The sequence below is a fragment of the Trachinotus anak genome, unplaced genomic scaffold (genome assembly GCF_046630095.1).
Source record: "Trachinotus anak isolate AG129_WGS33_773 ecotype Australia unplaced genomic scaffold, CSIRO_AGI_Tana_v1 ptg000008l, whole genome shotgun sequence".
Lineage (NCBI taxonomy): Eukaryota > Metazoa > Chordata > Actinopteri > Carangiformes > Carangidae > Trachinotus > Trachinotus anak.
The window spans coordinates 12,099,967-12,126,477 of NW_027273859.1; the positions used below are offsets into that span (position 1 = coordinate 12,099,967).

The window sequence follows — 26,511 nt, forward strand, 5'->3', positions numbered from 1 at the left end:
ACTTTTACTGGTTTATCTGCCTGGCCTATTTATCTCATTATTCCTCTGGAAAATTGCTCTGTTCTGCTTTTCTGCTGCCCACCCGCCTGCGTGTATATGGCATTTGTGTGTGTGTATTTGTGTGTTAGTGGTGGGTCCGTCCACCTGCGTGGCATTGAACTTGTGACCGCAGATTTTAAGAAGATTAACCGCAGCCAAGTATAGGGAGAGGGAACGAGGGAGCACAAGAGAATAAAGGGTAAGATTTTCTCCCCCACTCTGCTCTCTTTGTCTGCTTGGATTAAGTTCTTGCAGCTGCCACCCATGGCTTTTATGGACAGTGTTTGTCTCCTTAGAGATTCTTCCAGGCATACTTGGGAGGGATGCAAAGACGCATGGGGATGTGGACGGAGCTCATGCACACACACACAGATACTCACTCAATGACTTAGCCTTCCTCTCTGTGTGTATTACTTTCTCCCTCTGTTTAAATCACACAAAGGCTGCTTTCTAATCATGATTATTGATGATTAGTGTACTGATGCATAAGAGCTTTTTTAATTATAAAGGCCACAGTAGAGAAGGCTGTTTCTCCCCAAATTCCTACATGTAACATGAGATAAAAAATTCAGATGATTCTTTGAAAAATCATAAAATCCCAATTTGATCATGTTTTTCATTTGCTGCTGTGGCATGGAGACAGAAAAGATTTATTTTAACTGAATTAAATGTCCCAAAAATCTATGAAATCTTGTTTATAACATGTTCAGCAGTTTAAAAATATAGAAACATCTTTGGGAAATAAGCAGTTTTTGACTCCATAGCAAAGTACACTGCTGACACATGACGACCTGTGTTTTCCTGAACATTTAGGTGGATGCCACAGAAGATGAACCCACCAGTTTTATCTACCAGAGCCCAGATGCCTTGTCTAACCCATCCAAGCTATTGGTGCTCATCCAGGGCAGTGGCGTAGTGCGGGCCGGTCAGTGGGCCCGTAGACTAATCATCAACCAGGACTTGGACTCAGGGACACAGATCCCCTTCATCACCAGAGCCATGGAGGTAGGGGGCACAACAAAAGATGATGAAGTTTTTTTGTTGGATGTAGAACTGAATTTTCTGATCTTTGATCCGAGATGTCCTGTTTTCATGTCACTAAGCGGGAGGGGTGAGTTCACTGAGGACACTGCACCTAAAAATGTTAGAGGAGGTTGTTTATTATGCAGCCAGTTCTAAATACTTGACATTTATATCCTGCAGAGAGGATAGAGTGTGGACTGTGACACAAGAGAATGTAAACTGTGACACTGTGACACTGGTATGTGGGGTTTTGTGTGTCTCTGAGGGAAAAAGACACCACATAGTGGTGCCACCACTACCACAGTGGGAATGGTGGTTAACCTGATGGGATATTGGTGTGACAAGTGTAACACATATTGTTTATGTAACTGGCAGGCTTGAATATTTGGGGCTTTGGAAGCAGTTGTGGTGCAGTTAGAGGCAGAGTGTTGTGGGATTTTGTTTTCCTGTGTTTGACTGGAGGTTTGAATGTGGTTGTGGGTAATTTTGTGTTGCTCTGAGCTTTTCTACCTTAGACTCTGGATGTACTGCATCGACTTCATTCAGTTTAACTTCATTGCACAATTTACACAAGTCTGGAGTGGAAAGGAAACTTTGTCCTGGGGTCATATGATAGATTATATGATGCTGAACAATTTCAGCACTCCACACCATTATATACTAACAAGAGTGAATAATAACAAGCAGACATCCATTCACAGGTGCAAACATAGACTTTATTACTTTACATATTACTGCACAGTCCTCAACCCAGAGCAGAGGCTTATATTGTCTTGTTAGTGAAATGAAGCATATTCCTCAACATGATCATTATAATCCAAGAAAACATTTATGCATTTTTATGATTCCTATGTAGTCCTATGGGTTCATGGGTGACTGAGCTGAAAGAGAGAAGCTGATAATGTAATGTAAAATATAGATTAGTTTTTCTTTCCCTACTATATGATCACACACAAGTGTATACATCTGTTTAACCACAAGCAAAAGGTGGCTGTGCCTGTCTTATTATTTTCATCTCCATTTCTGTGTTCATTTGTCAGCCCGGCCATGACTACCTGTGTAATTTCATCGGCCCGCTGTTCAAATTGACTTAGGGGAGATCCTGCTCTCCCTCTCCCCCTCACTCCCTCGTTTCGTCCACCTGAATGCCATAAAGACTTTCACTGCTGTGTAAAGCCCTTGCCTGCTGAGTACAACAACAGGAGAGATTTGGGTTGCACGCGTGTGTGCTAACAGATGATTCAGGTACCCAGAAACTGTCTTTTACAGTCACCCCGGCTGGTATTACAGTTGGAAGAGGCAGGATTGTGTTGCAGAGAGCCAAAGTGACAGCTCAGATATAGAGAACACGATGTGTGTAGTGCAAGTGTTGCTCATTCATCATCATAAACAAGAAATCGTGTTCTTACACCCTGACAAATCATCATCCAGGCATTTACCACACACAGGCCTTGTACTCTGTGTGTGCACTGGAAAGACAAGCACACACATTTACAGTCAATTCATGCTGTCTACATCTATTACGGGCATGTTTGTGGTTTATTATGTCATACCATGACATTTGTGTGGATGTCTTTTGAAGTGCATGAACAGGAGTTACAGCCACTGTAACATTTGAAGAAAGGTGTAGAGTTTTTTTTGCTGATTTTTGTCCCACCTTTTTTTGTCTAAACACATGATCAGCTGATTTTAATGATTAGTTTCTATTCAAGCTCAGAGGAAGAAACTAGTTGATGATGACACTGCGTACTCATCAGCAATACCCAGTATAGTTATTCAGTTTTCAGTGGATACTTAAACTTGCAGTGCTCAAGGTGCACCACACGACTAATGTGTGTATATTTAGTTTGTAATATACACTAGCATCCATATTTCTACGTAGGCAGTTATTTTGGCAATATTATATTAGGGGTTTGACATATAATTGCCATAACTTTCTGGTAGCTTCCACTTTGGCATGATACTGCTTCACATTTACCTCCTCCTTTATTCATTTACCCTCAGACATCTCATCTGGTTATCTCATATACTTGTACAAGACACTAATTCATCACTCTGACAGATAAATCCCATCTTACTTTTTAAAGATATTGCCTTCCACCTGTTATACAGCACAAAGACAAACATGCATAGAGGCATGGCATTACTTATGGATTAATTTAAACGCATTTCCAAAGTCAGTGTTTATAATGAGTGGCTGGCTGTTCAGCCAAGTGGCTTCCTGACTACCAGCATGTTATATTTTTTCTCCTTGTAGGAAGAGAGGTGCAGCAGAAATGGTGATGACTAAGTGAGGTCTCAAACCTGGCGAGGTGTAGACAAAGCAACCATACACACCATGGGTATTAAAAGTTGTTATGCTCTTATAATGTTATGCTGTACAGCTAACCACATCTTAATTCTAAAATGTTCTCTATGAGGCATTAATGATGTATAGGAATTAGAATAAAAATGAGGAAACTCTTGTTATCGCTGCCTCTGTGGCTATCTGTATCACTGTCTCCACCAATATACAATGCAGAGTTCACAGTGACTTGTCCAAAGTCATTCTGGGAAATACAAGACATGACTAACTGAGGAAGAGGTTGATAAAGCAGCTTGAGGAAATAAGCAATGACATACAGCAATGTGAGACTATCTGAAAGTGGAATATTCCTTCAACCAAACTGACATCAACAGAAACATAGAAAAGCAAAACTTAGTTGTAAATAGGTCATTGCAACAGTCAACAGATGCTTTGTAGACATAAAAGTGCAACTCTGGCAACATGACAATTACTCAATATTTTTGATTTACAAATTTGTTTAAGTGCAGTGTTGGGTCAAATGTTGACACTTTGAGTGTACTTTTTATTATGTTTAGATTAGACTCCATTTCACAAAAATGTTGCGTAGCAAGAAGCTTTTGCCTCGAGTGCAGCTCATGCGAAGTTACTCATGGGAAGTTGTTTGGAAATTCAAAGCCTGCAGCGAAGGGTCAACTGGAGTGCATTTGGGGAAATATGGGGGGAGCTTGTGGCTTTGCAAAACACACACACACATACACGAACACACCCACACACACACACACACACACACACACACACACACACACACACACACACACACACACACACACACAAAGCAGTTAATTTGACTCAGTGCAACTGTACAACTGTAGTGTGTGTGTGTGCATGCAATGTAAGTCTGTGATGTGTATGAGCTTGCACCTGCGTTAAAGCACCACTCTGAAATTCTTAGCCACAGTCCTTAAAGGCTCGAGTCAGCCTTTCCTCTCTTCCGATGGGATCACCCACCGCCAATCAAGGGATTGTGGGAAAAATAGCTGATTGTGCTGGTTAATCAGGCCCTTCACATAACATGCACACACACATGTACATGCACACAAACAATCACATTCTAGGGTGAATCTGCGGGCAGCCTGTCTCTTCCACACCATTTACATCCCATCACCTGCCTTCCATATCCACCATGCTCGTGTATACAGATATATCCCAATCACAGGATGATGTAAAAACATTAATAAGCTGGCAAAATGGAAGTGGAAAAGATGAGCCTAAAACACATAGACATGCACACAGAGAAAACCTAGCAACAAATGCATCAGATTGGGCAAAGGTTTGTACAGTTTCACCAGGTTAACGGAAATCTTTGTGCTGTGTGTGCAGGTCTCTTGCATGTTGTGTTTATGTGCATGTGTATGTGCACATGCAAGTAGTGCTATTCCCATAGCCTAGAGGTAAAATGACAGGTGAGAGGAGGTTTCTCAAGCAACAACCAGAGTGAGGCGGAAAGAGATGGAAAAGATGAATCTGAAATGGGGGAGGAGGGCATGGGGTGCAGAGAGGGAAAAGGATTATGATTGGTTGGAAGAGGACAGAAGAGGAGAGAAGGAGAGGAGCACAGAGAGGATTGAAGCAGGAAGAGAGAAATGAGAGGAGGACTAGGGAGTGACTGCAAATGGGGTGGGACTGGCAGAGGACAGACGGGAGTATAGAGAGAGAGTAGGCAGAAGGCAGGCGTCTGACAGCTCCACTACTGGGAGAGGGCCTCTTAATGACAGCTTATTCCTTCATGATTTCAATTCCTGACAGTCGACAGGTCTGCTTGTTGCATCATGGCAGCTGTATCATTACCTTCTGGCCCTGTCACTGCTCTGCATCCTGAGACTGAGATGGTGGAGGTGGAGGGTGGGTGCCATGGGGTTTGTAGTGGATGGGGGGATGGGATGGAGGGAGAGAAAGTGTGTTACAGTCAGAATAATTGAGCAAGGAGGGAATATTGAAAGGTGGGATCACTACTTAAACTAGTTGTTAGAGTTAAAAATAAGACTTTCAACTTGTATATATTTGTGCCCAAACTGAGAGAAAGCACTTGAAAACTGCTGAGAGGGCTTAGCTCTCCAGTATCACTTAGCTAGCCATGACGCAGCCACGTTGAGGAGCAATAAAACAAAATTTTCTGGTGCCTTTTTTTCAATTTTATTTTACTTTACATGACTTAACTTTTTTTCACTGGACTTCTCCTACAGTCATCATTATATGGTTTTGCAGGCAGCATTAGTTATTGGCTACTGTAAGAAAAGTTCTCTTCCAGCTCATTCATCTGGGGTAAAGATCCTGTGTTCATTTTCAATATTTCTACACAATCTGGTCATTTTTGTCAGAGAAATTTAGTTTTTGGTGCAGTTTTTTTTCAGATGGTGGAAAGTCTTCAGGTTGATTTCATTTAGATATTAGATATTTAGACATTTTAGATATTTCAAATATGAATTAATTATCAGTATATCAGGTCTGACAACTCTCCAACTTGTTAACTGCATATACACGTGAACACAAACACATAATCACACACCAACCACAATACACTCTCCTCAAGAATTACTTAATTTAATTTGGAAGTTGTTAATACAGTAAAACATCTTTCTCCCCCCACCCCGTAATGTCTCCTCTCCTTTTCACCCCCCTTCTCTCCATCTCACACTCTCCCCCCTCTCTCTCTCTCTTTCTCTCTCTCTCTCTCTTGATAGTGAGTCAGGCTCGACACTGGAGACCCACTGGAAAGAAAGAGGGGGTGTGGTGTTTTCAAAAGTGTGTCAAAAGCCTAGGGGTTTGTATCTGCCCAGAATTTCAATGGGAGGCTGAAAGGGGGCAGCGAGGCAGACAATCTCAAACACAGAAATCCTCTTTTAATTTCTGTCATGCCCCCCCTTTTTTTTCCCCTTGTAGCTGGATGATGTCTTGTTCAGCATTGGCTTCACACTCTGGCATCTTCCTGTGTCATGCCGTGGCCTTGTGTGCTGTGAGGATATCCCTCTCTCCCCTCTCTCTCCCCTCTCCCTGTCTCTCCAATCACCCTTCTTCCTCCTCCTCCTTTCTCATTAGTTCCTCTAATTCCCCCCGAGCTGTGAGTTAACCTGTGTGTTTGTGTGTGTGCGTGTGATAACATTGTACGTACAGTGTGTATATAGCCTATCTTTGGGCATCAGGTGGCTGCAGAAGTTGTCAAAACGTATCATTCTATCCAGCTAGCCAGGTTTGGCCAGAGGACAGTTTGTGTATTTGTGTATGTGCATGTGTGTATTTGTAAGGGTCAAAAGAAGCTCTGCCTAGCCATGGCCTTGTAATAGTAGCCCTGCAACCAACACACTCACACACACACACACACACACACACACACACACACACACCTCCAGGTGGGAAGGTCCCAGCACATCCTGAAGCTCAGATCAATGCACTTGACACCTTCAAAGGCAGGTGTGGGGCCTGGACTTGCTCTGGGGTTAAACCTCTTTTAAATAGCCTCCCGCGGGAAGGCAGCTGTCAATAACCCACCATAATTACCGGGGCCAGGCCCGCCAAGGGCTCGGCTGCACGGGCCAAATTAAAAATTGATCAGAGGGAGAGAAAACATTATTTTGTGGTGGTATTCCCTGTCCTAACAGCAGTGCCTCTACCGTATGTGAAATCTCATCAATTGAGGTCCAGGCTGGATATCTAGAGACCTATTTATCTATCTATCTGCCCCCCTTCGTCCAGATGAACAATGAAGTGCTGTCCCTGTTGTAAAAAATTATTTGCATATTAAGTGTCTTTCCGTGTGTGTGTGTGTGTGTGTGTGCGTGTATATATATACATGTAGCATGTGAATGTGTACGTGTGCATACTGTATGAGCATGCAGCTGATTGTTATGTGCTCCAGGTAATCGTACATCATCCCCTATCTGTGTAGTGTGTGTGTGTTTGTGTGTGTCTGGAGGTTTGTGCATGCGCGTGCGTGTGTGTGTTTGTGTGCACATACCTTGTAGCAGTATATTGATTGTGGTCTCATTGAGTTTCTCTTGGCAGGGAGCCTTTATTTGTCAGTCGGAGAACGATATGAAGAAGGTATGTTCATCCTCAGGCTTCCTCTAGGAAAACACACTGACTATTGTTTCACAAGACACTGATGAATGAGACTGACACTTTACAATGGGTTTGAAGTATTTACTAAACACACTGCAGGAAGAAGGTCATATCACATGGTTTATATCATTGTTCTGTGTCACTGGTGTAGGACATGCACTTCCCATTACATATTAAGCCCTATTTAAAAGGGATGTTCTTTTGGGAGGTCCTGTCATTATTATAATTACCACTGGCATCTGTAATTTCCATCCAGTGCAAATCTGCCTGATACATAATTCACACAAGTGTATAAGGGGGAGCATGAGTTTTGACATTTCATATTTGAGCTAAGAGCAGAGATTCAAGGGGAAAACACACAGCAAATTTTGTGATGTTGATTAGCCTCCATAAACACAGGAAGTGTTGACTTTAACACTTTTAGAGTTACAGTAAATTAAGTCTGGCAATCCTACTGTGCAGGGATCATTTATTTTGTACAAAGTGCCCCTGGATTTACACACATCGTACATTTAAATTGCATTCAGGGATTCCTCCTTTAAAAATAATCCAGTTGAAATCGTGTGACTTTAAACATGGCACTGCGGGTCATTTGTCCCCAAAGTGGCTGGTGCAGAACCTTTGGGTGCCATAAAAACTAGCCAGGGATAGGGCAGGATTTGTTTCCAGGTTTTGTGTTCTATTTTGATAACATTTTCCCACACATTTGTCACAATGAATAGACCTGAAACAAATGTTGATAATGAATATTTACTATGACATTCTCAGGCTAAAAGGGTGCACGAGATTTGTGTGTGTCAGAGGGGCGCTAGGTACAGATGTAGGAGTTTGTTCCAGCAGTTTACATACACTACACACATTGTATTTTTCTAGATAAACAGTATATCCATATGTTCAAATATACTGTATATATACAGTATTTTAAAAGCTGTTGAGTTGTTTGGTATGCCATTTTCCAGGCTGCTCATGCCACCATGTTGCCCGGGGGTTGAGAGGATTAAAAGAACAAGAGGATGAAAAACAAAAGAACATGAGAGAGGAAGACTTCAATCTAACTGTGAAAGATTATTTGGGAGTGTACGTTTATTAGCCCACATGGCATAATTGACTATTTTTTTTCCTTGATATTAACAAATTATACCATCAAAAAGGCTTTGTCTTTATGTGTGTATATGTGTGTATATGTGTGTTTGTGTGTATGTGTGTGTGTGTGTGTGTGTGTGTGTGTGTGTGTGTGTGTGTGTGTGTGTGTGTGAGGTGGGTAGTAGGTCATTTGCAGCTGCAGGCTGTATGTGTGCGTCCCAATGGGAAGGTCTTGTTTAGTCTCTCTTCCAGAGGGCCCCAGGCAGTGTGTGGTGGATACCTCTTCACTCTCTCACTGGGAACACACGCACAAAAGACACACACACAGAAAAAATCCTCCACAATCTTTTGCACAATTTGTCAATCTGTGTGGCAACATGTTCACTGTCTGACGGCTGTAATGTAACAGCTTTTACTTCTTTTTTGGATACAGGTGGGTGTATGTGCCATGTGCATTTGAATCAGTTAATATTACCTTGAGACACAAACACACAAATGCAAAGGCTCCTTCATCCTCTTGTAAATTTAACATGTATCCTCCCTCTCAGCAGGTTTGCAGAGGTTAAAAATGTTTAGCTGTGGACGTTCCAGGAGGAAATTGAGTTTTTTGCGAGGAGCTAGTGGTGAGCACGTCAGTGACCCACTGTGGATATACACTACACAACACTACACACACATGCACAGACACACACAAGCACACATATACACACCCACACAATCAGCCACTGAGCATCTCTTAGGGTCAAAGTTGAAACCTGCTTTAAGCTCTCCAGTGCCAGTGTCATGCTCCTGGACTGTGTGCACCACACTTTGATCGATGAGAGGAAACTCAGCTCTTAAATAGGGGTTACCAGGGTTCTAGGGGGTACACTAGGGTTAGAGGCAAACAACAACAAATCTTTCTGTTAATAGTTTTAGTGCCGGCTCTGTGGTTAGAAATGAAAGTAGATGCTGGAGGACTGCTCTGGTTTTCCTGTAGATGTTTGAACAGCAGTTTTGGGGGGTGATTTTTTTCTTCTTCTTTTTTTTGTTTTTTTTGTTTTATGGTAATAACGGGATCCGATTTAGATATATAGACCACCTTTTTAAACATGTGGTTATTTAAAAAGCTGAGCTTATTTGTCATATACAGTAGATACAGATGGGATAGACGGATGACAAATTAAAGAAAAAACCTGAATAAATGAGTAGAAAAGATGTAAGTGATTTTGAAAGTAGGTTCACTGTTGGGGCACAGATGTCAGGAGCTTCAGTCACAAAGACTACTCAACTGGCTTGTGTTTCAATAGGAACAGTGACTGACGTGACATCTGCATGTAGATCTGTGGGAAAGACATCAGTAAATAGGGTTGAAAAATGTGGTCAACAGTACATATTTGATTAAAATAGAAGAGCAGCTCTTCAGATGACAGAGAATATCAATGCATGACGCGATCAGACTGTCTCAGCAGTAACAGTCCATTGACAATTATATAGAGAAGGATATTGTGGGGTTGCAGTGCATAAACCCCTCTTTACAAAGATGAATGCACATTTAAGAGCTCAATGTGCGAGTGCATGTGTGGCAGACACCAAGAGAACGGTACAGGTGTGAATGCTTGACCCCTACAGTAAGGTCATCCAGTGTCTTTGTGATGCTGTGGGAATATTTTGCTGGCATGGTTTGGATCCACTTGTCCTCGTGGAGGAAGGTGTCACTGTAAATCCATACAAAGTTGTTCTGAGTGATCACCTTTATCCTGTGATGAAACATTTCTAACCTGATGGGAGTGGTCTCTTCCAGGATGACAATGCCCATGTCCACAGGGCACGTGGGGTCACTGAATGGTATGAAAATAATGTGAGTCATAAACTATGGCCTTTGCAGTCACCAGATCTCAACCCAGTTCAACACTTGAAGGAGATGTGGCACTGATGTGTTAGGTGGTGCTGTCCGCCATCATCAAAACACCAAATGAGGGAATATCTTTTGGAAGAATGTTGTTCATCCCTCCAGTAGAGTTCAGAGACAAGTAGAATCAATGTCAAGGAGCACTGAGGCTGTTCTTGATGTTTGTGGTGGTTGAACACCTGAACCGCCACATACCTTCATCCACCCACTTTAATTTGTCAGTCTTCTGTAGATGATTAGTAATATATTTATATATATATATTTATTTGAGGCTGCGGTTTATCTGTTTACCCATATGTGTCAGTGTCTTGTAGCTGTCTGCTTTTGTGTGTTTTCTCTCTCTTTATGTGACCAGACATCAGAGATGGAATCTTTCTTTGAAGGCTTATCTGTCTTTTGAGACCGGTATTGTCCTTCATTCTCCGTGGATGTGAAATGTACATTTCAGTACATCAGATCATGGCAGTGGCGGGGATGTCTCAGTGTTTCAAGACATGTGTCCTTTTGTGTCTGTGCAAGAGAGAGAGAGTCAGACAATGAGGAGAGAGAGATGGCATCAGTGATCAGATTTGTCTGCAGCTCTTCTGTTTCCTCCAGCTCAGTGGGTCAGTGGATAACTGTGTCTGTATGTCTGTGTGGCCTGTACCATAGCCATCAACATGCATCATGGGTTGAACTTTGGCACAAAAATGTATGAAATCCATGTGTGGAAGCAAAGACATGTTGAAGATGTGGTCATCCACATCACCTGTGGACTTAGAGACGTATTTGCTTTCATGTGAGAATGCACTCCATTTTCTGAATAGACAGATAAAAAAGAAAAAGAAGACACACACATGGAAGAAAAGGCAGCAGCCTGCTCTCGTTGTCGCTTACTTTTCAAAAATGCATTGTCAACGTACTTGAGGATGAGGAACAAGCCAGATGAGGTATTTACTGTCACTTTCCATATAAATATTATGCGAGGTAGTGACATGTGTGACAATCTGTATTTTGGCAAAGGAAAGAGAAGTCACATTTCAGTGTAAATACCAAAGAGGCATGTCAAAGTCAGGTGTGAATATAATCCAGCTACATCAGATGTAAACAGATTCTGGGTGTGAAGCTCATGTTAATGTCAGGTGTGAGGCACTCTTCTCTTCTCTTTACCTTTCTGCTTCGTATGATGCCACGAAATGCTGAAATCAGGGTCTGTACTTCTTCACCGCACAACAACCATACAACAGATGTGTTTCGATATGTTACAGTTCATCCATTACTTTTTTTGTGTAACTTGTCAGTTACAGTTTCATCTGTATCAACTCCAACCTGTACATTTGGTCTGGCTTCCCTCCCCTTTATTTGGTATTATGGTGCTCATGATAGGTGTTATTATCCCGCCGAATGCTGACAGCCTATCCCTTAACCCTCTTAGGAGCACACTATTCCACGCTTGGCTGACTTGTTTGCGCTGATGTCAAGTTTTAGCGGTTAGCAGGCGGTTACCATATGCCACTGTGCTGCTGTCGCCCCCAATGTCAGTCAAACAAATGTCAACCTTAACTCAGAACACAGTACGCTACGGCGCACACCCAGGAACACAGCGACTGTGACAAAACACACGCGCACACAGTATCTCTTATACCCATACTGTACACACAAAAACACTTGCCACAAAGCAAATACAGACACACTGCAGTCACAACAAAAGAATCATATCCTGTTTGGGGTGCTGTTATAGGATAATGTAGCTTGTCTCCAGGAAGGCTCTGACGCACAGCTCCTGATCAGCTGATTGAAGGACGCAGCAGCATCTGCTGTGGTGCTTGAAGTCTTAAACATACACCTATGCAGTAGACGCATTCTTGTTGCAGAGTCTAATTTTGATTGCTAATATTCTGTCATTGCGATTGACCAAGAGATAAGTTGACTCATTTAGGGTAGAGTATGCACTGCTGGAGAAAGACTGATGATATTCAAACTCAACAGCAAAACAACTCACTAACTCACTTTGGTGCTCCTTCAGAAGCTCCGCCTCCCAAAATCATGGATGGGCATTGCCAAAGCACTGACACAGTGGTGGAGCCCAGAGCATTACAATACAATACTGATCTATCAGACAGTGATCTATTGTAACTACATGATCCTTCTTCCCAGGTTGCACATAATGGTCCTGATATTAAGTATATTTGATTTTGGTTTGTAAAGTGTTTTTTGTGTTTGTTTGTTTGTCAAGACTAAATGGGAAGTATTGCCTATTGTGAGCAGTTGTAATTTGTTGTTTTTCTCAGTGAACAAAAAATCCCAGTCCAGCTTTTCAAAGATTGATAAAAGATACCCTCTGTGCACAGATACACTTCACAACAAAGGCTAATAGAACGAAGAAGCTTAGAAAGTGAAATCTTTTTCCTGTGCTCGCACAGTCGAAATACTGTGTAGAAATAAATCTGCCACTAGACTTACCTAAACCAAAAAGACTTATATAAACCAAGATCTGCTCTAAGTATGGAGGATAACTACCATCTGCTCCAGGATGGCTATTTACTGCTTTCAACTTGTCCTGTACACACGTTGTGAAAAATCTTGCTTCAGTTCACTCCATTGCGAATATGGTGAATGCCATTCAAGTTAAGATTATGCACTGCAAAGGGATATTTAGTTTTGGCATCAACACACAAGAACACACGTAAACACCACTTCCAGATGCCACACAGGTGGATGGAAATTGCTACTGAGACACAACCATATTTGTCCAATATGCGTGTAGCAACAATCATACATTGAATACAGGTGTTCATTTGCACATACAAGCGTATCACAAACACAGTGACACAAACTCACAATTCACACTCTCAAATCTGCCCATGAACCGCAGCTCTTTTTGTCATTCTCTGGTATGTTTTCTGAGGTGGTTTTCCCATCACCATAGAATGGGATATAAGTGTGAGTGTAGGTGTGTGTAAGTGCATGAGTAGCTACTGTATATTGTGTCCCTGACTTACCTGATAAGCGTTCCTTCCTGCCCCCCTCCCGTGCTCTCCTCTGTATCCATCTTAAGATGTTGGTGGCTGTGTTTTTGTGTTAACAGAGTTGTTGTGTTTTGCTCTGCATTCAGAGACGGAAGGTGGCCCTGCAGCTCTGTTCATTTTGACCTTGTTCAAACTAACCCTTCCCTCTCCCTCCTGAGTTTCTCTTCCTCTGTCTTTTCTTTCTTGTCTTTCTAAGGTTCCTGTTTCCCATTTAGCTCTCAGGGTGCCTCTGTGGCTGTTTTATCCACAGTGCAGAGCAGGAGACTTTGGAGTCACTGTCTCTTTGGCCTTTGACAGATCAGGGTGGCAGTGTGTGACCATGGAGGACTGGGCTGTTTCTGCATTCTGCTTGGTGTCTGTGTCTCATTTTCTGTCTCTGCCTCTTCTCACTGCCTCTCTCTTTCCCCATTTATCTCGCTCTGCGTCTAAATTAAACACTGCTGAGCACCAGCTCCGATGGACAGTGATAAAGAAGTAACATTATGGTAACAGTAACATGACATGGTGCTGTACAACCCCAGGGAATGACGAGAGAGAAAGGCACCATAATCCATTTTAATTTCACTGATATCATTGTATTGAGAGAGAGCAAGAGAGAGAGAGAGAGAGAGAGAGAGAAAGCGCAGCAGTGGTTGGCAGGGCGAGCGGGAGAAGGAGGGAGAGAAGTGAGATGTCTCAGACCAGACTCTGTGCTCTAGCTGACTGCAGTGTCTTGTGGTGACCTAGTTGCAACCTCTTTGAAGTCCACAGGCTGATCTCTCTCTATAGGCTGCAGAGGAGATCTGCTGCATACAGCTTTATTAGACCTGGATTGAAAAAAATCAAGAGGTGAATGATATTCTCAGGGTCTTAAGCCTGCCCTGTACCTGCCAAGCCACAGAGAGATGTGTGCATGTTTGTGTGGCTTTATGTGTCAGTTTGCTCATGCTTTCAAGTCTGTATGTATGATTGTGTGTTTTATAGGAGTATGTTTTTGGCTGTGACTGTGCTGATGCCAGCACTGTGTGTGTGTGTGTGTGTGTGTGTGTGTGTGTGTGTGTGTGTGTGTGTGTGTGTGTGTGTGTGTCTTTGTATATAGCAGGTATTCCTTTTGGAATGTGTAGCTGTAATGTCATGCCAAACACAGCCTTTATCCTTTAGCCCACCACATTAGGAGACAGTGGTGCATTGTCAGGAGGGCTGACCTAGAATAGTCCAATCACTCTACATCCAGCCCCCTGTCTGCCCTCTCCTGTGATCACCATGCTGCCAATGCCGCAGTCTATACTGTGTGTGTGTGTGTGTGTGTGTGTGTGTATGTCTGACCCAGTTCAGTTGCTGGTGTCGCCAGGCTTGCCCCTGGTGAGGGCATGCATGTTAGGGCACAAAACCCTTAGATGTGTGTATTCCGTTCAAGCACAGTTGTAGATTTCTTATATCATCTGTAGTTTTTTAATCTAGCAAAATGAATTATCGTTCTCTATTTCCACATCCTCCTACTGGCTCCTCATGTTAATCCCCACCCTATTCTGTCTGTATGTAACTGGCTGCCACTGTTGTCTTCACATTTTAATTAAGTGTGTGTACACCGATGATTGCATCCATTTTAAGTTCAATATGTGTCTAAGAAGGGACAGAGCAAACATACAAGTGGGTGTTTGTGTGGATATGCTGTTGAGGGATATGGGGTTCATGGACACACACATACGCACGCACACATGCACACCGTACGACATGGCCGCTCAGTGAACTCCCTCAATTATCCAGAGCCTTTCTCCTGCACCCCTCCATCCCTCCATCCATCCATCTTCCCACCTGCTCCCCATTGAGAGCCTGTGTGTGCAGACATACTCAGCTGGGGGCATGCTTAACCTTTTTCCTGCTGCACAACACAAGGAGACACAGACACACATGCTCTTCTTCAAGTTGGGCTTCAATTAAAAAATCCACTTCACTTTTTTTCCTCTGCCTTTCTCCATTTCCTCCTTTCTTTCTTTCCCTTCCTTTGCCTTCTTTTTGAAGTTAGCCTGGGGCCTCGCAGAGCCTCATCAACCCTTTGCCTTGGCTAGATTGCATACAGGTACCCTCTGTGGCTATTTCAAATGACTTAATTAGCTTCTGAGTGCAGCGGGTTGGTAGAAGTCTCTCTCTCTTGCTCTCTCTCTCTCCTATTCCTCCCTCACTCTGTCTCTCTCTCTCTCTCTCTCTCTCTCTCTCTCTCTCTCTCTGTCTTCAGAGAAAGAGAAAATGATTGAGCCCATGTGACACATTTAGTCCCTTGCCGTGTGGTTTCACTTTCTAGGTCATGCTCTGGCTGTGAAGCTGACTGCCTATTACCTCGTAGAATAAGATGACACACACTAAGACACACAATGTAAAGTGTGTGCATACGTTCATGCACACACACTGCCCCATGCATGCACGAATACACATGCCTCACCCTGTGTTTAGTTTGATTGTCACACTGCAATCTTTAGCTTTAGGCAACATCCACCCACCATCATTTGTAATTGATCTGCTTTTCATTGATGCAATATTTATTAATTCCATAACCAAACAGCATGTGAGCCATACAAGTGGAAATGTGGTTGCTATTTGCTTAGCTAGTTTGCCACATGTTTGTTTGGAAGCTCAGACACAATCCAACACTGTTTTGTTGTGTTAAATCCCCAGGCGTGAATTCCCATACACACCAGTGATCAAGGTGTGTGCTTGTGTTCTGACTGTTGCTGCATCTGTGTTTTTGTCTGTGACAACAACGTCAAGGGCATGCCCCACTGCAGTACAAAAAATCCATATCCCTCTCAGCCCTGATGCCACACAGGCACCACACATACATTACACATGGGCACCGCACACACGCAAATATAGAAAGCTGCATGCCTTTTCAGCGCCGCTTCTGGGGGACATGGAAAAAACAGAAACATGTTGGATATTGCCATCTTTGTTGTTGTTCATACCTTAAAAGTAGAGACTGTCAGACAGTATACAGCAATGCAAGTGGTAGTAGTCACCCAAAATGTCACTTTCACACACAATCACAAACCATGTCAGAAGTTTTGTCAATGACAGCTGAGTGGTCCCAGTACCTCTTTTAGCATTGTCAACTGTCAAGGTCTTGAAAGTCAGAGGGGGGAAAGTTTTTGCTCCATAAAGCTTTATTGTAATGAAGTGCCTGACGGAAAGATATGACCATAAGGATGTGATCAGTGATGGTCATCAATGACTAAATGAGTTCTCTTACCCCTCAGGGTGGAAACGAGATCTCAGGGGTTTTGGGAGAGCAATGTGCCTGTTAACTTCTGGCTCTCTGGTCCAGCTATAGCTTGCTGGCTAGCTTCAGGCCTGTGTTAAAAACCTGGGCCTGCTAAATTAAGTTTGGCTGTGTGTACAGCCTGTGGCACCACACACATACACACATGCACACGCAACAGCACTCACAGCCGCTCGAAGTCAGGCATTCACACACACACACACACACACACACCCACACACATTTGCTCTCCCATTACCCAATCTTAATTGGCTACCTTCCCTCTTTCTCTCCTCTCTATCTCTCTCTTGGACAGGCCTACAGGCCTGTTGGTACGCTGGCACACAGCAGCAGAGTTTGGGCATGTGAACAGGTTTGGGGGCATGGAAGAGATTGGAGAGAGGGAAGCAATACAGATGGGTGCTAGGATGAGGTTTAGAGCTCAATCAGGAGATGAGAGAAGGTAAATTACAGCTATGCCTCATCACAAACACTAAATATCTTGAAAATATTAGTGTTAATGCATTTTCACCAGCACATATTCAGGCCACTTGTTAAAGCCACAGTCAGAAAGCAGAGTAGGAGATGCTTCTCTCCTTTTCCACAAGCTGAGGAGTTGTCATGTGCTGTCAGCCAGCTTGTTCTCCATGTGCCTGTCACTGCTCTGGATCGGAGCTCTGGGTCCCAGCCAATTGGTGAACTGTGTGTGATTGTGTGGGTGTGTATGTGTGTATGTTGCCCTCAGAGCACTTTGTTGATTCTGCTCTGCAGTGTCAGTGACACATTGAGCGGGTTTCGGTAGGAGTCCCCTGGTTTCCCTCGTGCTGTGTTTACTCCATCTGTTTACTCCCCAAAAACACTCTCAATCTATTACCCCCCTCTCTCTCTCTCTCTCTCTCTCTCCCCCTTTCCCTCTATTTTTCACTCTCTATCTATCTCTCTTATTTACTCCTGACTTCTCTTGACTTGTCGTTTCAAATCAGTACCTATGTGGTAGTCGGGTGGTGTGCCTGCCGACAGCCAGCGCTCGTCTCTCCCTCAGCAGGAAGCAGGATTGAGTTTCTCTCTCAGCCATCCAGCCAGCCATCTTTTTGCTTGAAGAGCCAGAACACATTTTTTTTTTCTGGATGGATATTTTCACCTCTTTATGAATAGAATAGTTGACTAAGAGACTGTGGATAAAACAAAAGTCAATGGTATGTAATAATCAGAGGTGCTTAATTGTGAGGCTGCCAGGGATTATTACAGTTTTATTACATAAGGAGTGTCAGAGCCCAAGGTGATAATCCTCAGATTCCTTATTGTTGTCTGTCCATTTCTTGATTGTTGGGCTGCAATTTGGTTATCTTTGATACATTTCCAAATTGTTTTGTTTGTAAAATATCAGTAACATTTCCCAGATGTTTCCAATGATGCACAACTTAGAAAAACCAGCCAATCCTTTCCTGTGAATCAGAAGTAAAGAAAAAATGGAGAAGACGTAATACAATGCTGCTTATTTCAGCCTGGTTGAACTCTGCGACCAACGGTGTTGGTTAAACCAGTGTGTACTGTGTTGGAGTTCACTCAGCAGCGACCACAGGAGTTGGCCATTATGTGGGCTTGGATTCAGAGTAACCAGAACTACTGGTGTCTGAATCTGGCCGTAAGATGAGAGAGGTGATGAATAAATAAATGATTTGAAGAGGAGTATTTACACACTTTGCTTTCTTTTCAGGATACATCACAGTATATCTAAAACTACATTTGAATTCACATTAAATAAAACATGTGTCAGGATTGTGAAATGATCATTGATTTTTCTTTTTCACACAGCATCACCTCTGAAACAACTTAATTAAGCTGTGTGCTCATTATGCAACCCATGGTATGGTTTTATAATGCCAGTCCAGAGTCAGTGTGTGATGATATGAATTGATAGTTTACATACCCAATGCCAAGGGCACCACCAAGGGCTCATGAATGAGAGATGAAAAGAAGTAGAAGTGGAGCAGGGGAGGAAGAGAGCGATAGCTCTTTTTTTTTTTCCTCATCGCTGTGACCGGCTAATTAGCCTGCTACACTACCAAGCCTCAGCTGCAGGGACAGGGTTCAATAGTTCACCTATCTACCACTGAGCTACAACGATGGTAAACCTGGATTACCTGCTTTACCGGCTACCAAACCCCAGTATTACAAGTACCTGTCTTGTTCAGCAACCTGGAAATCAAATCAGTCGAAAGAGCTGGCCAGGTGGATTTACATGAAATCTGTTGTCCTGAGAAGAGACATAGTTGCTTACTCCATAATCTCTGTGTATCATGGGGAAAAAAAAGTTTGAGCGGCCTGGAAACTGAAGGGCTGGCATGTTCAGCAGTAGGGACACTTTTGTAATGAAAGACAACCAGACATTTGTTAAAGGGATCAGATTTATGACTACTGTCATTTAAAATGGGATGTTATAAAAGCTTTGTCCTAGATGTGTCAGCTACGCCTGTAAATGATTAAAGGCTATTGATGATATGGACCGTCAATCAGTTTTTGTTGTGACAAGCTGAAGCATCGGAGATTAGCTCTCATCTTGATATTTGATATTTCAAGAATAAGTGAAGCCTTCGTCCATCAGCCAATGATTGAGATTGGTTATAGATCTTAATAATTTATTTACTTTATATTCACATGCGAGGCAAACATAATTTGCACCTTTTCTGAGTATACAATTAATTACTTCTTAGTATGTTGTTGTATGTACTTCAGCGACATAAAGAAAAATATATCCCATCTTCATCTTTAAAGTTCAGTTAACATGTAGTGAGGCTGGAATATAGGCCTTTGTATTGGCTTATCTTGCTTAGTATTAAGTAAAGACACGCACCCACACACTATACAATTGCATGTTCACATCTTCATTTTGGTGTCAAACTGTGGACAGTGTGTGACCACTGGCGTGTGTGTGTGTGTGAGAGAGAAGAAGAGACTGATCAAGTCAGCCTGCTAGACAGAGACAGTGATGTCTTTAATGTATTAGAATAGTCATATAATAGAGAACAGCAAATTAAAATTCCATTCGTCTTTGTTCCTCTTGTTGACTCTGCATGACTCATCACATAAAAAAATCATCAGTTATTAGTCTGATAATAAAGGTATAGTGCACCTCACTGAATGCAGAATTACAACACAAAGCACAAAAAATACAAAGAGAAACTATTAGCCTTTGTGAATTTTTAAACTTTGGAGTTTTTACTTTAGATTAGATTTTTTTTTTTTTAATTTGGCAAACAAAAATATGTCACCTTCTTCTTAACGCTTACCTTTAAACAAATGTGTTTGTCTGTATGTTAAGCTTTTTTGTTGTTGTGTCTCAACTCCCTCAACTCCTCTCCTTGTGTGTCGGCTGTAGCAGCGCTAGCTTCCTGTTGCTGGCAGAGAAGAGTATAGCAGAGTAGACATGGAGGGTCGAATCGGGCTAATGAAGTTGTCAGAGGCGTGTAGCACCGAGGCTGATGGGAGGGCCTGCCAGGCAGCCAATAGCAGCACTGCGTCTGTGATCAGCCGAGCATGATGGGAGACCACCCTGCGCAGCGAGTGCTGAGGCCCGGCACAGCCCCCAGATCAAAGAGCTGGCCCTCTCATACACCAGCAATTAGAAAGATGCTGCAGCCTAACACTCACACAGGAGCAGAAACTTGTGTGCACACACTCTTACACTTAGTAACACCTGGATATAGACAGACACAAACAAACACACTTAAAGACAACATATCCAAGTGTGTACTGATGCACATATTGCACTCTTAAAATATCTCTCATATACAGCATGCACAGATGGACAGCGGAAATATAGCTAAAGGCGAAGTAAAGAAATAATTTGAAAGAAAAATATGCCTCAGTTTTGTGTACATATGTTTAGCCTTTCACCTCTTCAGCCCCTTTTGCAATCTCTACCAGAAGATCTGTTTACCTCTCCCATATCCATGCCCCTCTCTTCTCTTCCTCCATCTCCTCTCCCTCTCTTTGTTGCCCATCTTTAGTTAAGATATCTCATTAATAACCACTTCTCTTGCCTGCCTCCTGTTAGCCTCCAGTGCTAGCTTGCTGCTTGTTCTCTCGCCCCGCTACCTCTCTGCCTTTACTCCCTTTCCTCTCCTCTGCTCTCTGCTCTGCCCAGGGTTCTTGTTTGAAATTCAAGAGTGGTGCAGTGAGACTGCAATAACCTACATACAGATCTCTCTCTCTCTCTCTCTCTCTCTCTCTCTCTCTCTCTCTCTCTCTCTCTCTCTCTCTCTCTCTCTCTCTCTCTCTCTCATTTATTCCATCATCATTTCTTTTCTTTTTATCCCTTACCCCTGCCACACTGTAGTGTATTTTTGACATAAGTATTATTAAAGGTGTAATGTATGCTCATACAGTATATAAGAAAACTTCCTTCCTTTACAAACTCTGTCAGTCTGGCAGAATTGTGCACTTCTTTAGGCTTTGTTCTTTTTTTTCTCAAGTGAGGGGGTTCTTGATGTCAAATTGTTCTCTGTTTACCATTCGTTAATTTAAAATGCTGATAAATTCTACCTCCACCTTCCCCTGTTCCTCATTCCAAGTGTGTGACGCTGGAGGTGCAACTCTTGTATGCCCTGCTGACTTTTTGGTGAACTTCTCTCCTGCAGATTAAAATAAAAACAAGGAGAGGAGGAGGAGGAGGCCAGATGAGAAGAACAAAGTTTTTGTGTGTGTGTGTGTGTGTCTGTGCGTGTGTCTGTGTGCACAAACAGAGTTGGGATGTGTGTCTGTGTCTTTATTAGAGGGATGGGTCTGTTAGCAAGTGTATGAAAGGACAAATATGCTTGTGTCTATCCGTGTGTGTGCATGCATGTGTGTAGATTGTGTGAGGTTCCTTGTGCTTTTACTTGTGTATGGAAGTGACATATGTTGGCAGTGGGTGGCGGTGCAGGAAAAGCAAGATGGTTCGCTGGTGGGGAACCTGACTCAGAATCCTGTCCTCCGTATGCTGTGTGTCAAACACGCTGATGTTCATCATCCCCTTTTTAAAGAATTATAGTTGCCCTTTAATGAGATGAGGGACATTATCTTTCTTTTCTCTCTGGTAGTCTCACCTCTTGCTAATGAGTGGACTGTATTCCAGTTTATACAACTTGCAGTTATTTGATAATTATTTTTTAATGTGTATTCTCGGGCTTGGTGCTGTGTGCTTTTTCAGGTGTGCACTTTGTAAGACTAGAGTAAGAGAAACACAGTGGAGAGTCATGATTTCTGGACTAAGTGGTTGTTATAAATACTGGATGACAGTCAGATGGCTGCTAAAACGTAATGTAATATAAACTCTAAATCTTCTTCTATCTGAATGTACAGTATGTATATGTGTGAGGGTGTTGATGCACACATGCAGTAACCTGATTAACCCTGATTAATCTAAAGTAAAGGTCCTTCAGTACTGGGGCAAGAGATGCCTTTTCCCATGCTCATATATTTCTGTTTAATGTCCATGAATTAATAACAGTATTTCTACAGATGTGGCAAGTTTAAATATGCATGCTTAACTTTGCGGGATGATCCTCAAAGTTAGTCAAATTGGATGGTTTAAGGTTCAAAGCTTAGGGCAGTGTGCTTTTTTGTTGCTGGGAGGCGCTGCAAAATGAGAGCGTTAGGCGAGTGATTACTTGGCATGGATCTACACATAGGGTCAGAACACGGGTTTAAATTCTGCGGCGCTAACTCTCTAAGGGAGTTTTGTGTGTGTGTGTGTGTGTAAAAGAAAAAAGAGAGACAGGGAGGGAAGGAGAAGGGCAGATGTTATATTGATGGCACGCCACGCTTCTCTTCTCTGTCCTGAATAATCATGATTCTGAGCTGATGGGATGCTGCTTCAAAAAGATGAGACTATGCGTGAACTGTGGATGAACTGGAACCTGCATATGAACCAAAGCTGGTGGTAGCCCAGCCCAGCAGCTATCCCTGTTCCCCAGCCGGGGAATTCCTAAACCGGATTGATGCTGATATCGACAAGAGGGGGAGTTGGGGCGAAATTTAGAGCACTTTTATGTCTTCTTAGATGCATGAACGTTATGGAATTTTTGGTTTGATGTTAATTAAATGAAAAATGATAATTTGCTTTTGTGTGCATTTGGCAGTTTTTAACATGTGTGGTTTGGGCGAGAGAGAGAGTGGAAAAGAGAGAGAGGGAGAGAGATAGTCGGTCAGGCTGGGCTGGCAGGTGAGCAGACGTTTGCTCCAGGCTGCTATGCTACCTTTTGATACAACAGACTTTGTGGAATAGACATGATTTTCCTCTTTTTTCCCTCTCTCCATCTCTCTATCTTTCTCTTTCTAAACTGTCACTGTCTGCATGTAATCTCTTCAGGGCTTTTATCATTTCCCTGCCTCAGATCTTGCCTTTCTTGTGGTTGTGTTTTTCTGAATAATATTGAAACTTGAGCGACGGACCCCAGGACAGATGTGTGAAGAGCAGGGACTGTTGTTCCAGATCAGACAGATAGGTGGCAGTATACTGTCAGGCTAGATCATCACTTTCTCCCTGTCTCCTCTTTGCTCCCCCCTCTCCTTCTGACTTAATTGGGCCCTGTTTTGTTATCTATCTATCTATCTATCTATCTATCTATCTATCTATCTATCTATCTAAATTTATTTTATTCAGGAAGATGGAGATTTTCATATTTTCATATTATTATATCAAGTCATGGATCGAACTGAATTTTTACCTTCATGGTCATCTTCAGCTCCCACTATCACACAGTTTTCATCATTCATCTTCTGTTAGATCCCTCCTCTCAATCTCCCTCTAGGCTATCTCTCCATTTCAATGGACTCTTCCCTCGTCTCCCCCTGGAGGTGCTACCTGCGTAACTGCTAAAATGCAGTGGCGTTAGCACTCGTTAGCATAGACATGGCTATTCATTCCTCTGTGTCCAATAGCGGGTCTTTAAAAGAATGGATGGATAAGAAATTGTAGCACTGCATACCAGCTGTGACTCAGTACCATCAACTTGGTAATGATGTGAGCAGATAAATGCAGACACACACACGCGCACGCACACACGCACACACACTGTTTGCCCAGATCAAGGCCGTGGCTCTGAGGGACTAGAGGGAGATCAGGCACAGAGCGCCTATGGAAATAGACGGCTTTGTCATCGAAACACCCACCACTCTTCCCCAGAGACGTACTACTGTGGTGGTATCCTCAGCTCACAGACTTTCTTCTTGTCTTTTTCCATCCTCTTGTTCTGTAACCTGAATCTGACACACACCACACATACACACATGCTGTCCCTCCTTTCATGTCTACATTTTATCGCAGTCACTTACTTTTCACTTCTTTCAGTGTAAATGAACTTTGCATTTTTATAGATGAATATTTCTTTTGTTCTGTTTGTTTATTGACATTATGATAATTTACAAAAATGTGTGTATAAATGCAGACTGGGCTCATAATGGGCTTATATTCACTGTTGTTAGTTAGTAGTTAGTGGATGTTGATGTCCATGGCTTTAATTCTCAACAATGAACAAAGTCTGAGGATGTAAATTGGATCATTGTTGACTGTATGGTTTCTGATTTTCCTTTTCAAGTCTGATCTACTCCTTTTTTCATAACCATATATATCTCCCTCCTTCTTTTTTTTGCTATTCAATGTACTGTGACGAGCACTCAGAGAATCCCTGTATTGAGTCTGCAGCAAAAGGAAAGGATTAATAGCCAGCTGTTTGCTGTGTCACTGAAAATTATCAGAGATTCAGTACTATTTGGAGTAAACTCACTGAGCAGCATGCCATTTTATTTTAATTTTTTCTGCAGTATTGAATGTGTTTGTTTTTGTATTATTTTTGATATACTACCAAAACACTCCAGAGATATCTTATATCTGGTTATTAAGTTATTGTATGTTTTGTAGTATAGAAATTAATGTTTCTCTTCACTAATATTTTCTGGTGCACAGCATTACACAATAAAGTAAAAAAAAAAACTATATTCATCTATCATGTCAGCTGAACAAAACAAAAAAAAGCTAATCATTTTAATTCTTTTTTTCTTGTTTATTCGTCTTCACACAGTCTTTGCTTCAATTCTCTTCTCTCACATTCTCTAAATGCAGTGGATTTTCATTCCCTCTCCACGCTGTCTTTATTTCTTCTTTATTTTCCCTGAAGCTTGGGAGCAAAGCACTTGTGTGAAATGTTTAAGCCTCAGTGTGAGGTAGATGAAAATAACAAAGTAAAACCGTTTTAAGTCACTACTATTACTGGACACCTGGAGCCCGTCCTTTTTGTCTCTCAGTCTCTCTCACTCTTGCATTCGTGTCTCTTTCTCCCTCTGGTAATGACAGCAAACCCATCGTGGGCATGCATCATAAGGAGATTATGAGTAAGTGTGTATGTTTTTTGAAGGGAGGTGGTGCACGGGTGAATGAAGGTCCCTCCCCTCATCAAATGGCTTTGCCATGCCTGCCCACCACCCCACCGAGCTGGGGTTTGAAATGGACTCTACCCCTTTTGCGTTCCCTCCCTCTCAGGAGTGCCTATAGTGGTTGACTGGACAGGTCCTGTGCTTACACATATGCTGGTAACTGTAAGCACATATGCATAAACACACAAAGCAGCTTTCTACTTTCCGCTGTGGCCCCAAACAGAGAGTAAAGAACCTTGTAATATGAACTCAGTGTGGCAGGAGAAGGTGTAGCAGCTTGCTTATTTATTTTTTTCTTTCTTTTTTTCACAAATCTATTTTTTTATATAAAATAAAATAATAATAATAAACGTTAGGTGTTGAGCCAGCCCTGTGTCCTATTTCTCCTCATCCCTCTATTCTTTTTCCATCCACCTATTCTCACCCCACACCTGAGAGAACTGAGGGTCCGCCGTGCCCAAGTTGACCACATGTTTTCAGGGTCAGCCAGAGTAGCTGGGTGAGAGCCAGCCTGCTGAGAGCCAGGTCCGGGGCAGGCCAGGGTTTGGTTTGACAAGCAACGAGACCTGGAGTGTGGGCAGACTGAGACAGAGGTGGGGGCGGGACTCAAAGGCTTGCATTCTGCAGATTAGAGCAATGTACCATCTATACACACAGGATGGGCTTTTCAACATACCACACTAACCTGGCCATGACTCCCTGAACTGGGGAAGTGTGTGTTACAATTGTGCAAAAGTGTGTGTGTGTGTGTGTGTGTGTGTGTGTGCGGGATGACGTCAGAAAGAGGCATGCACACTTTTTTTCTGATGGGTAATGGCAGCGTAAACTTTTCACCCCACTTTCTCATGTGATCTGACTGAAACAGCATTCCATGGAAAACGCATGCGCCTTGCACCTGTGTGAATGTGTTTATATGTGTGTGCAGCTTTTGTGTGTTTCTGGCCTAATGGCAATAAGAGCGGTGGACTGTGGATTACCTCTAGTTGAGACAATTATCTTTCCTCCAGTCAATTCAAGGTCAGTTTTACAAACCCATTTACTTGCCAGCAAATATGTTTCAATCAAGTGTGTCTGAATAAAAGCCTCAGACATCTCAATATACAAGTTTTTCATTTATGTGTGCTGTTCTGTTTTTGTAGGGGGCTTATATCATGTATATTTTTCTGGAGTAGAGTAGTAGGTTGCTTCTCAGTTTTTATATGCAAACTGCTGCAGTCACATGAGCTATTCATGTGTACGTGTACGTGTGTGTGTGTGTGTGTGTGTGTGTGTGTGTGTGTGTGTGTGTGTGTGTGTGTTCTTTGAGTTTGTTGCTCTGCCTAATAGCTTTGGCAAGTGAATGAGGCCTGATGTTTGGAGCTTATTTAATAGGCAGTGCGCGTGCATGTGTCTGTGCTTGTGTGTGCTCAGTCTTTAG

The 26,511-nt window shown here is 42.5% G+C and overlaps 1 protein-coding gene across 4 annotated transcripts in view; it reads left to right on the forward strand.

Moving 5' to 3' along the window:
* The window catches only part of arb2a (ARB2 cotranscriptional regulator A), a 151,111-nt gene that overhangs the window by 18,171 nt on the left and 106,429 nt on the right, over positions 1 to 26,511 (forward strand). For all 4 annotated transcript variants that reach the window (XM_071482653.1, XM_071482654.1, XM_071482650.1 and 1 more), the window contains exon 6: positions 853 to 1,044. In XM_071482653.1, the coding sequence (XP_071338754.1) occupies positions 853 to 1,044 (192 nt within the window). The remainder of the gene's footprint in view (positions 1 to 852; positions 1,045 to 26,511) is intronic.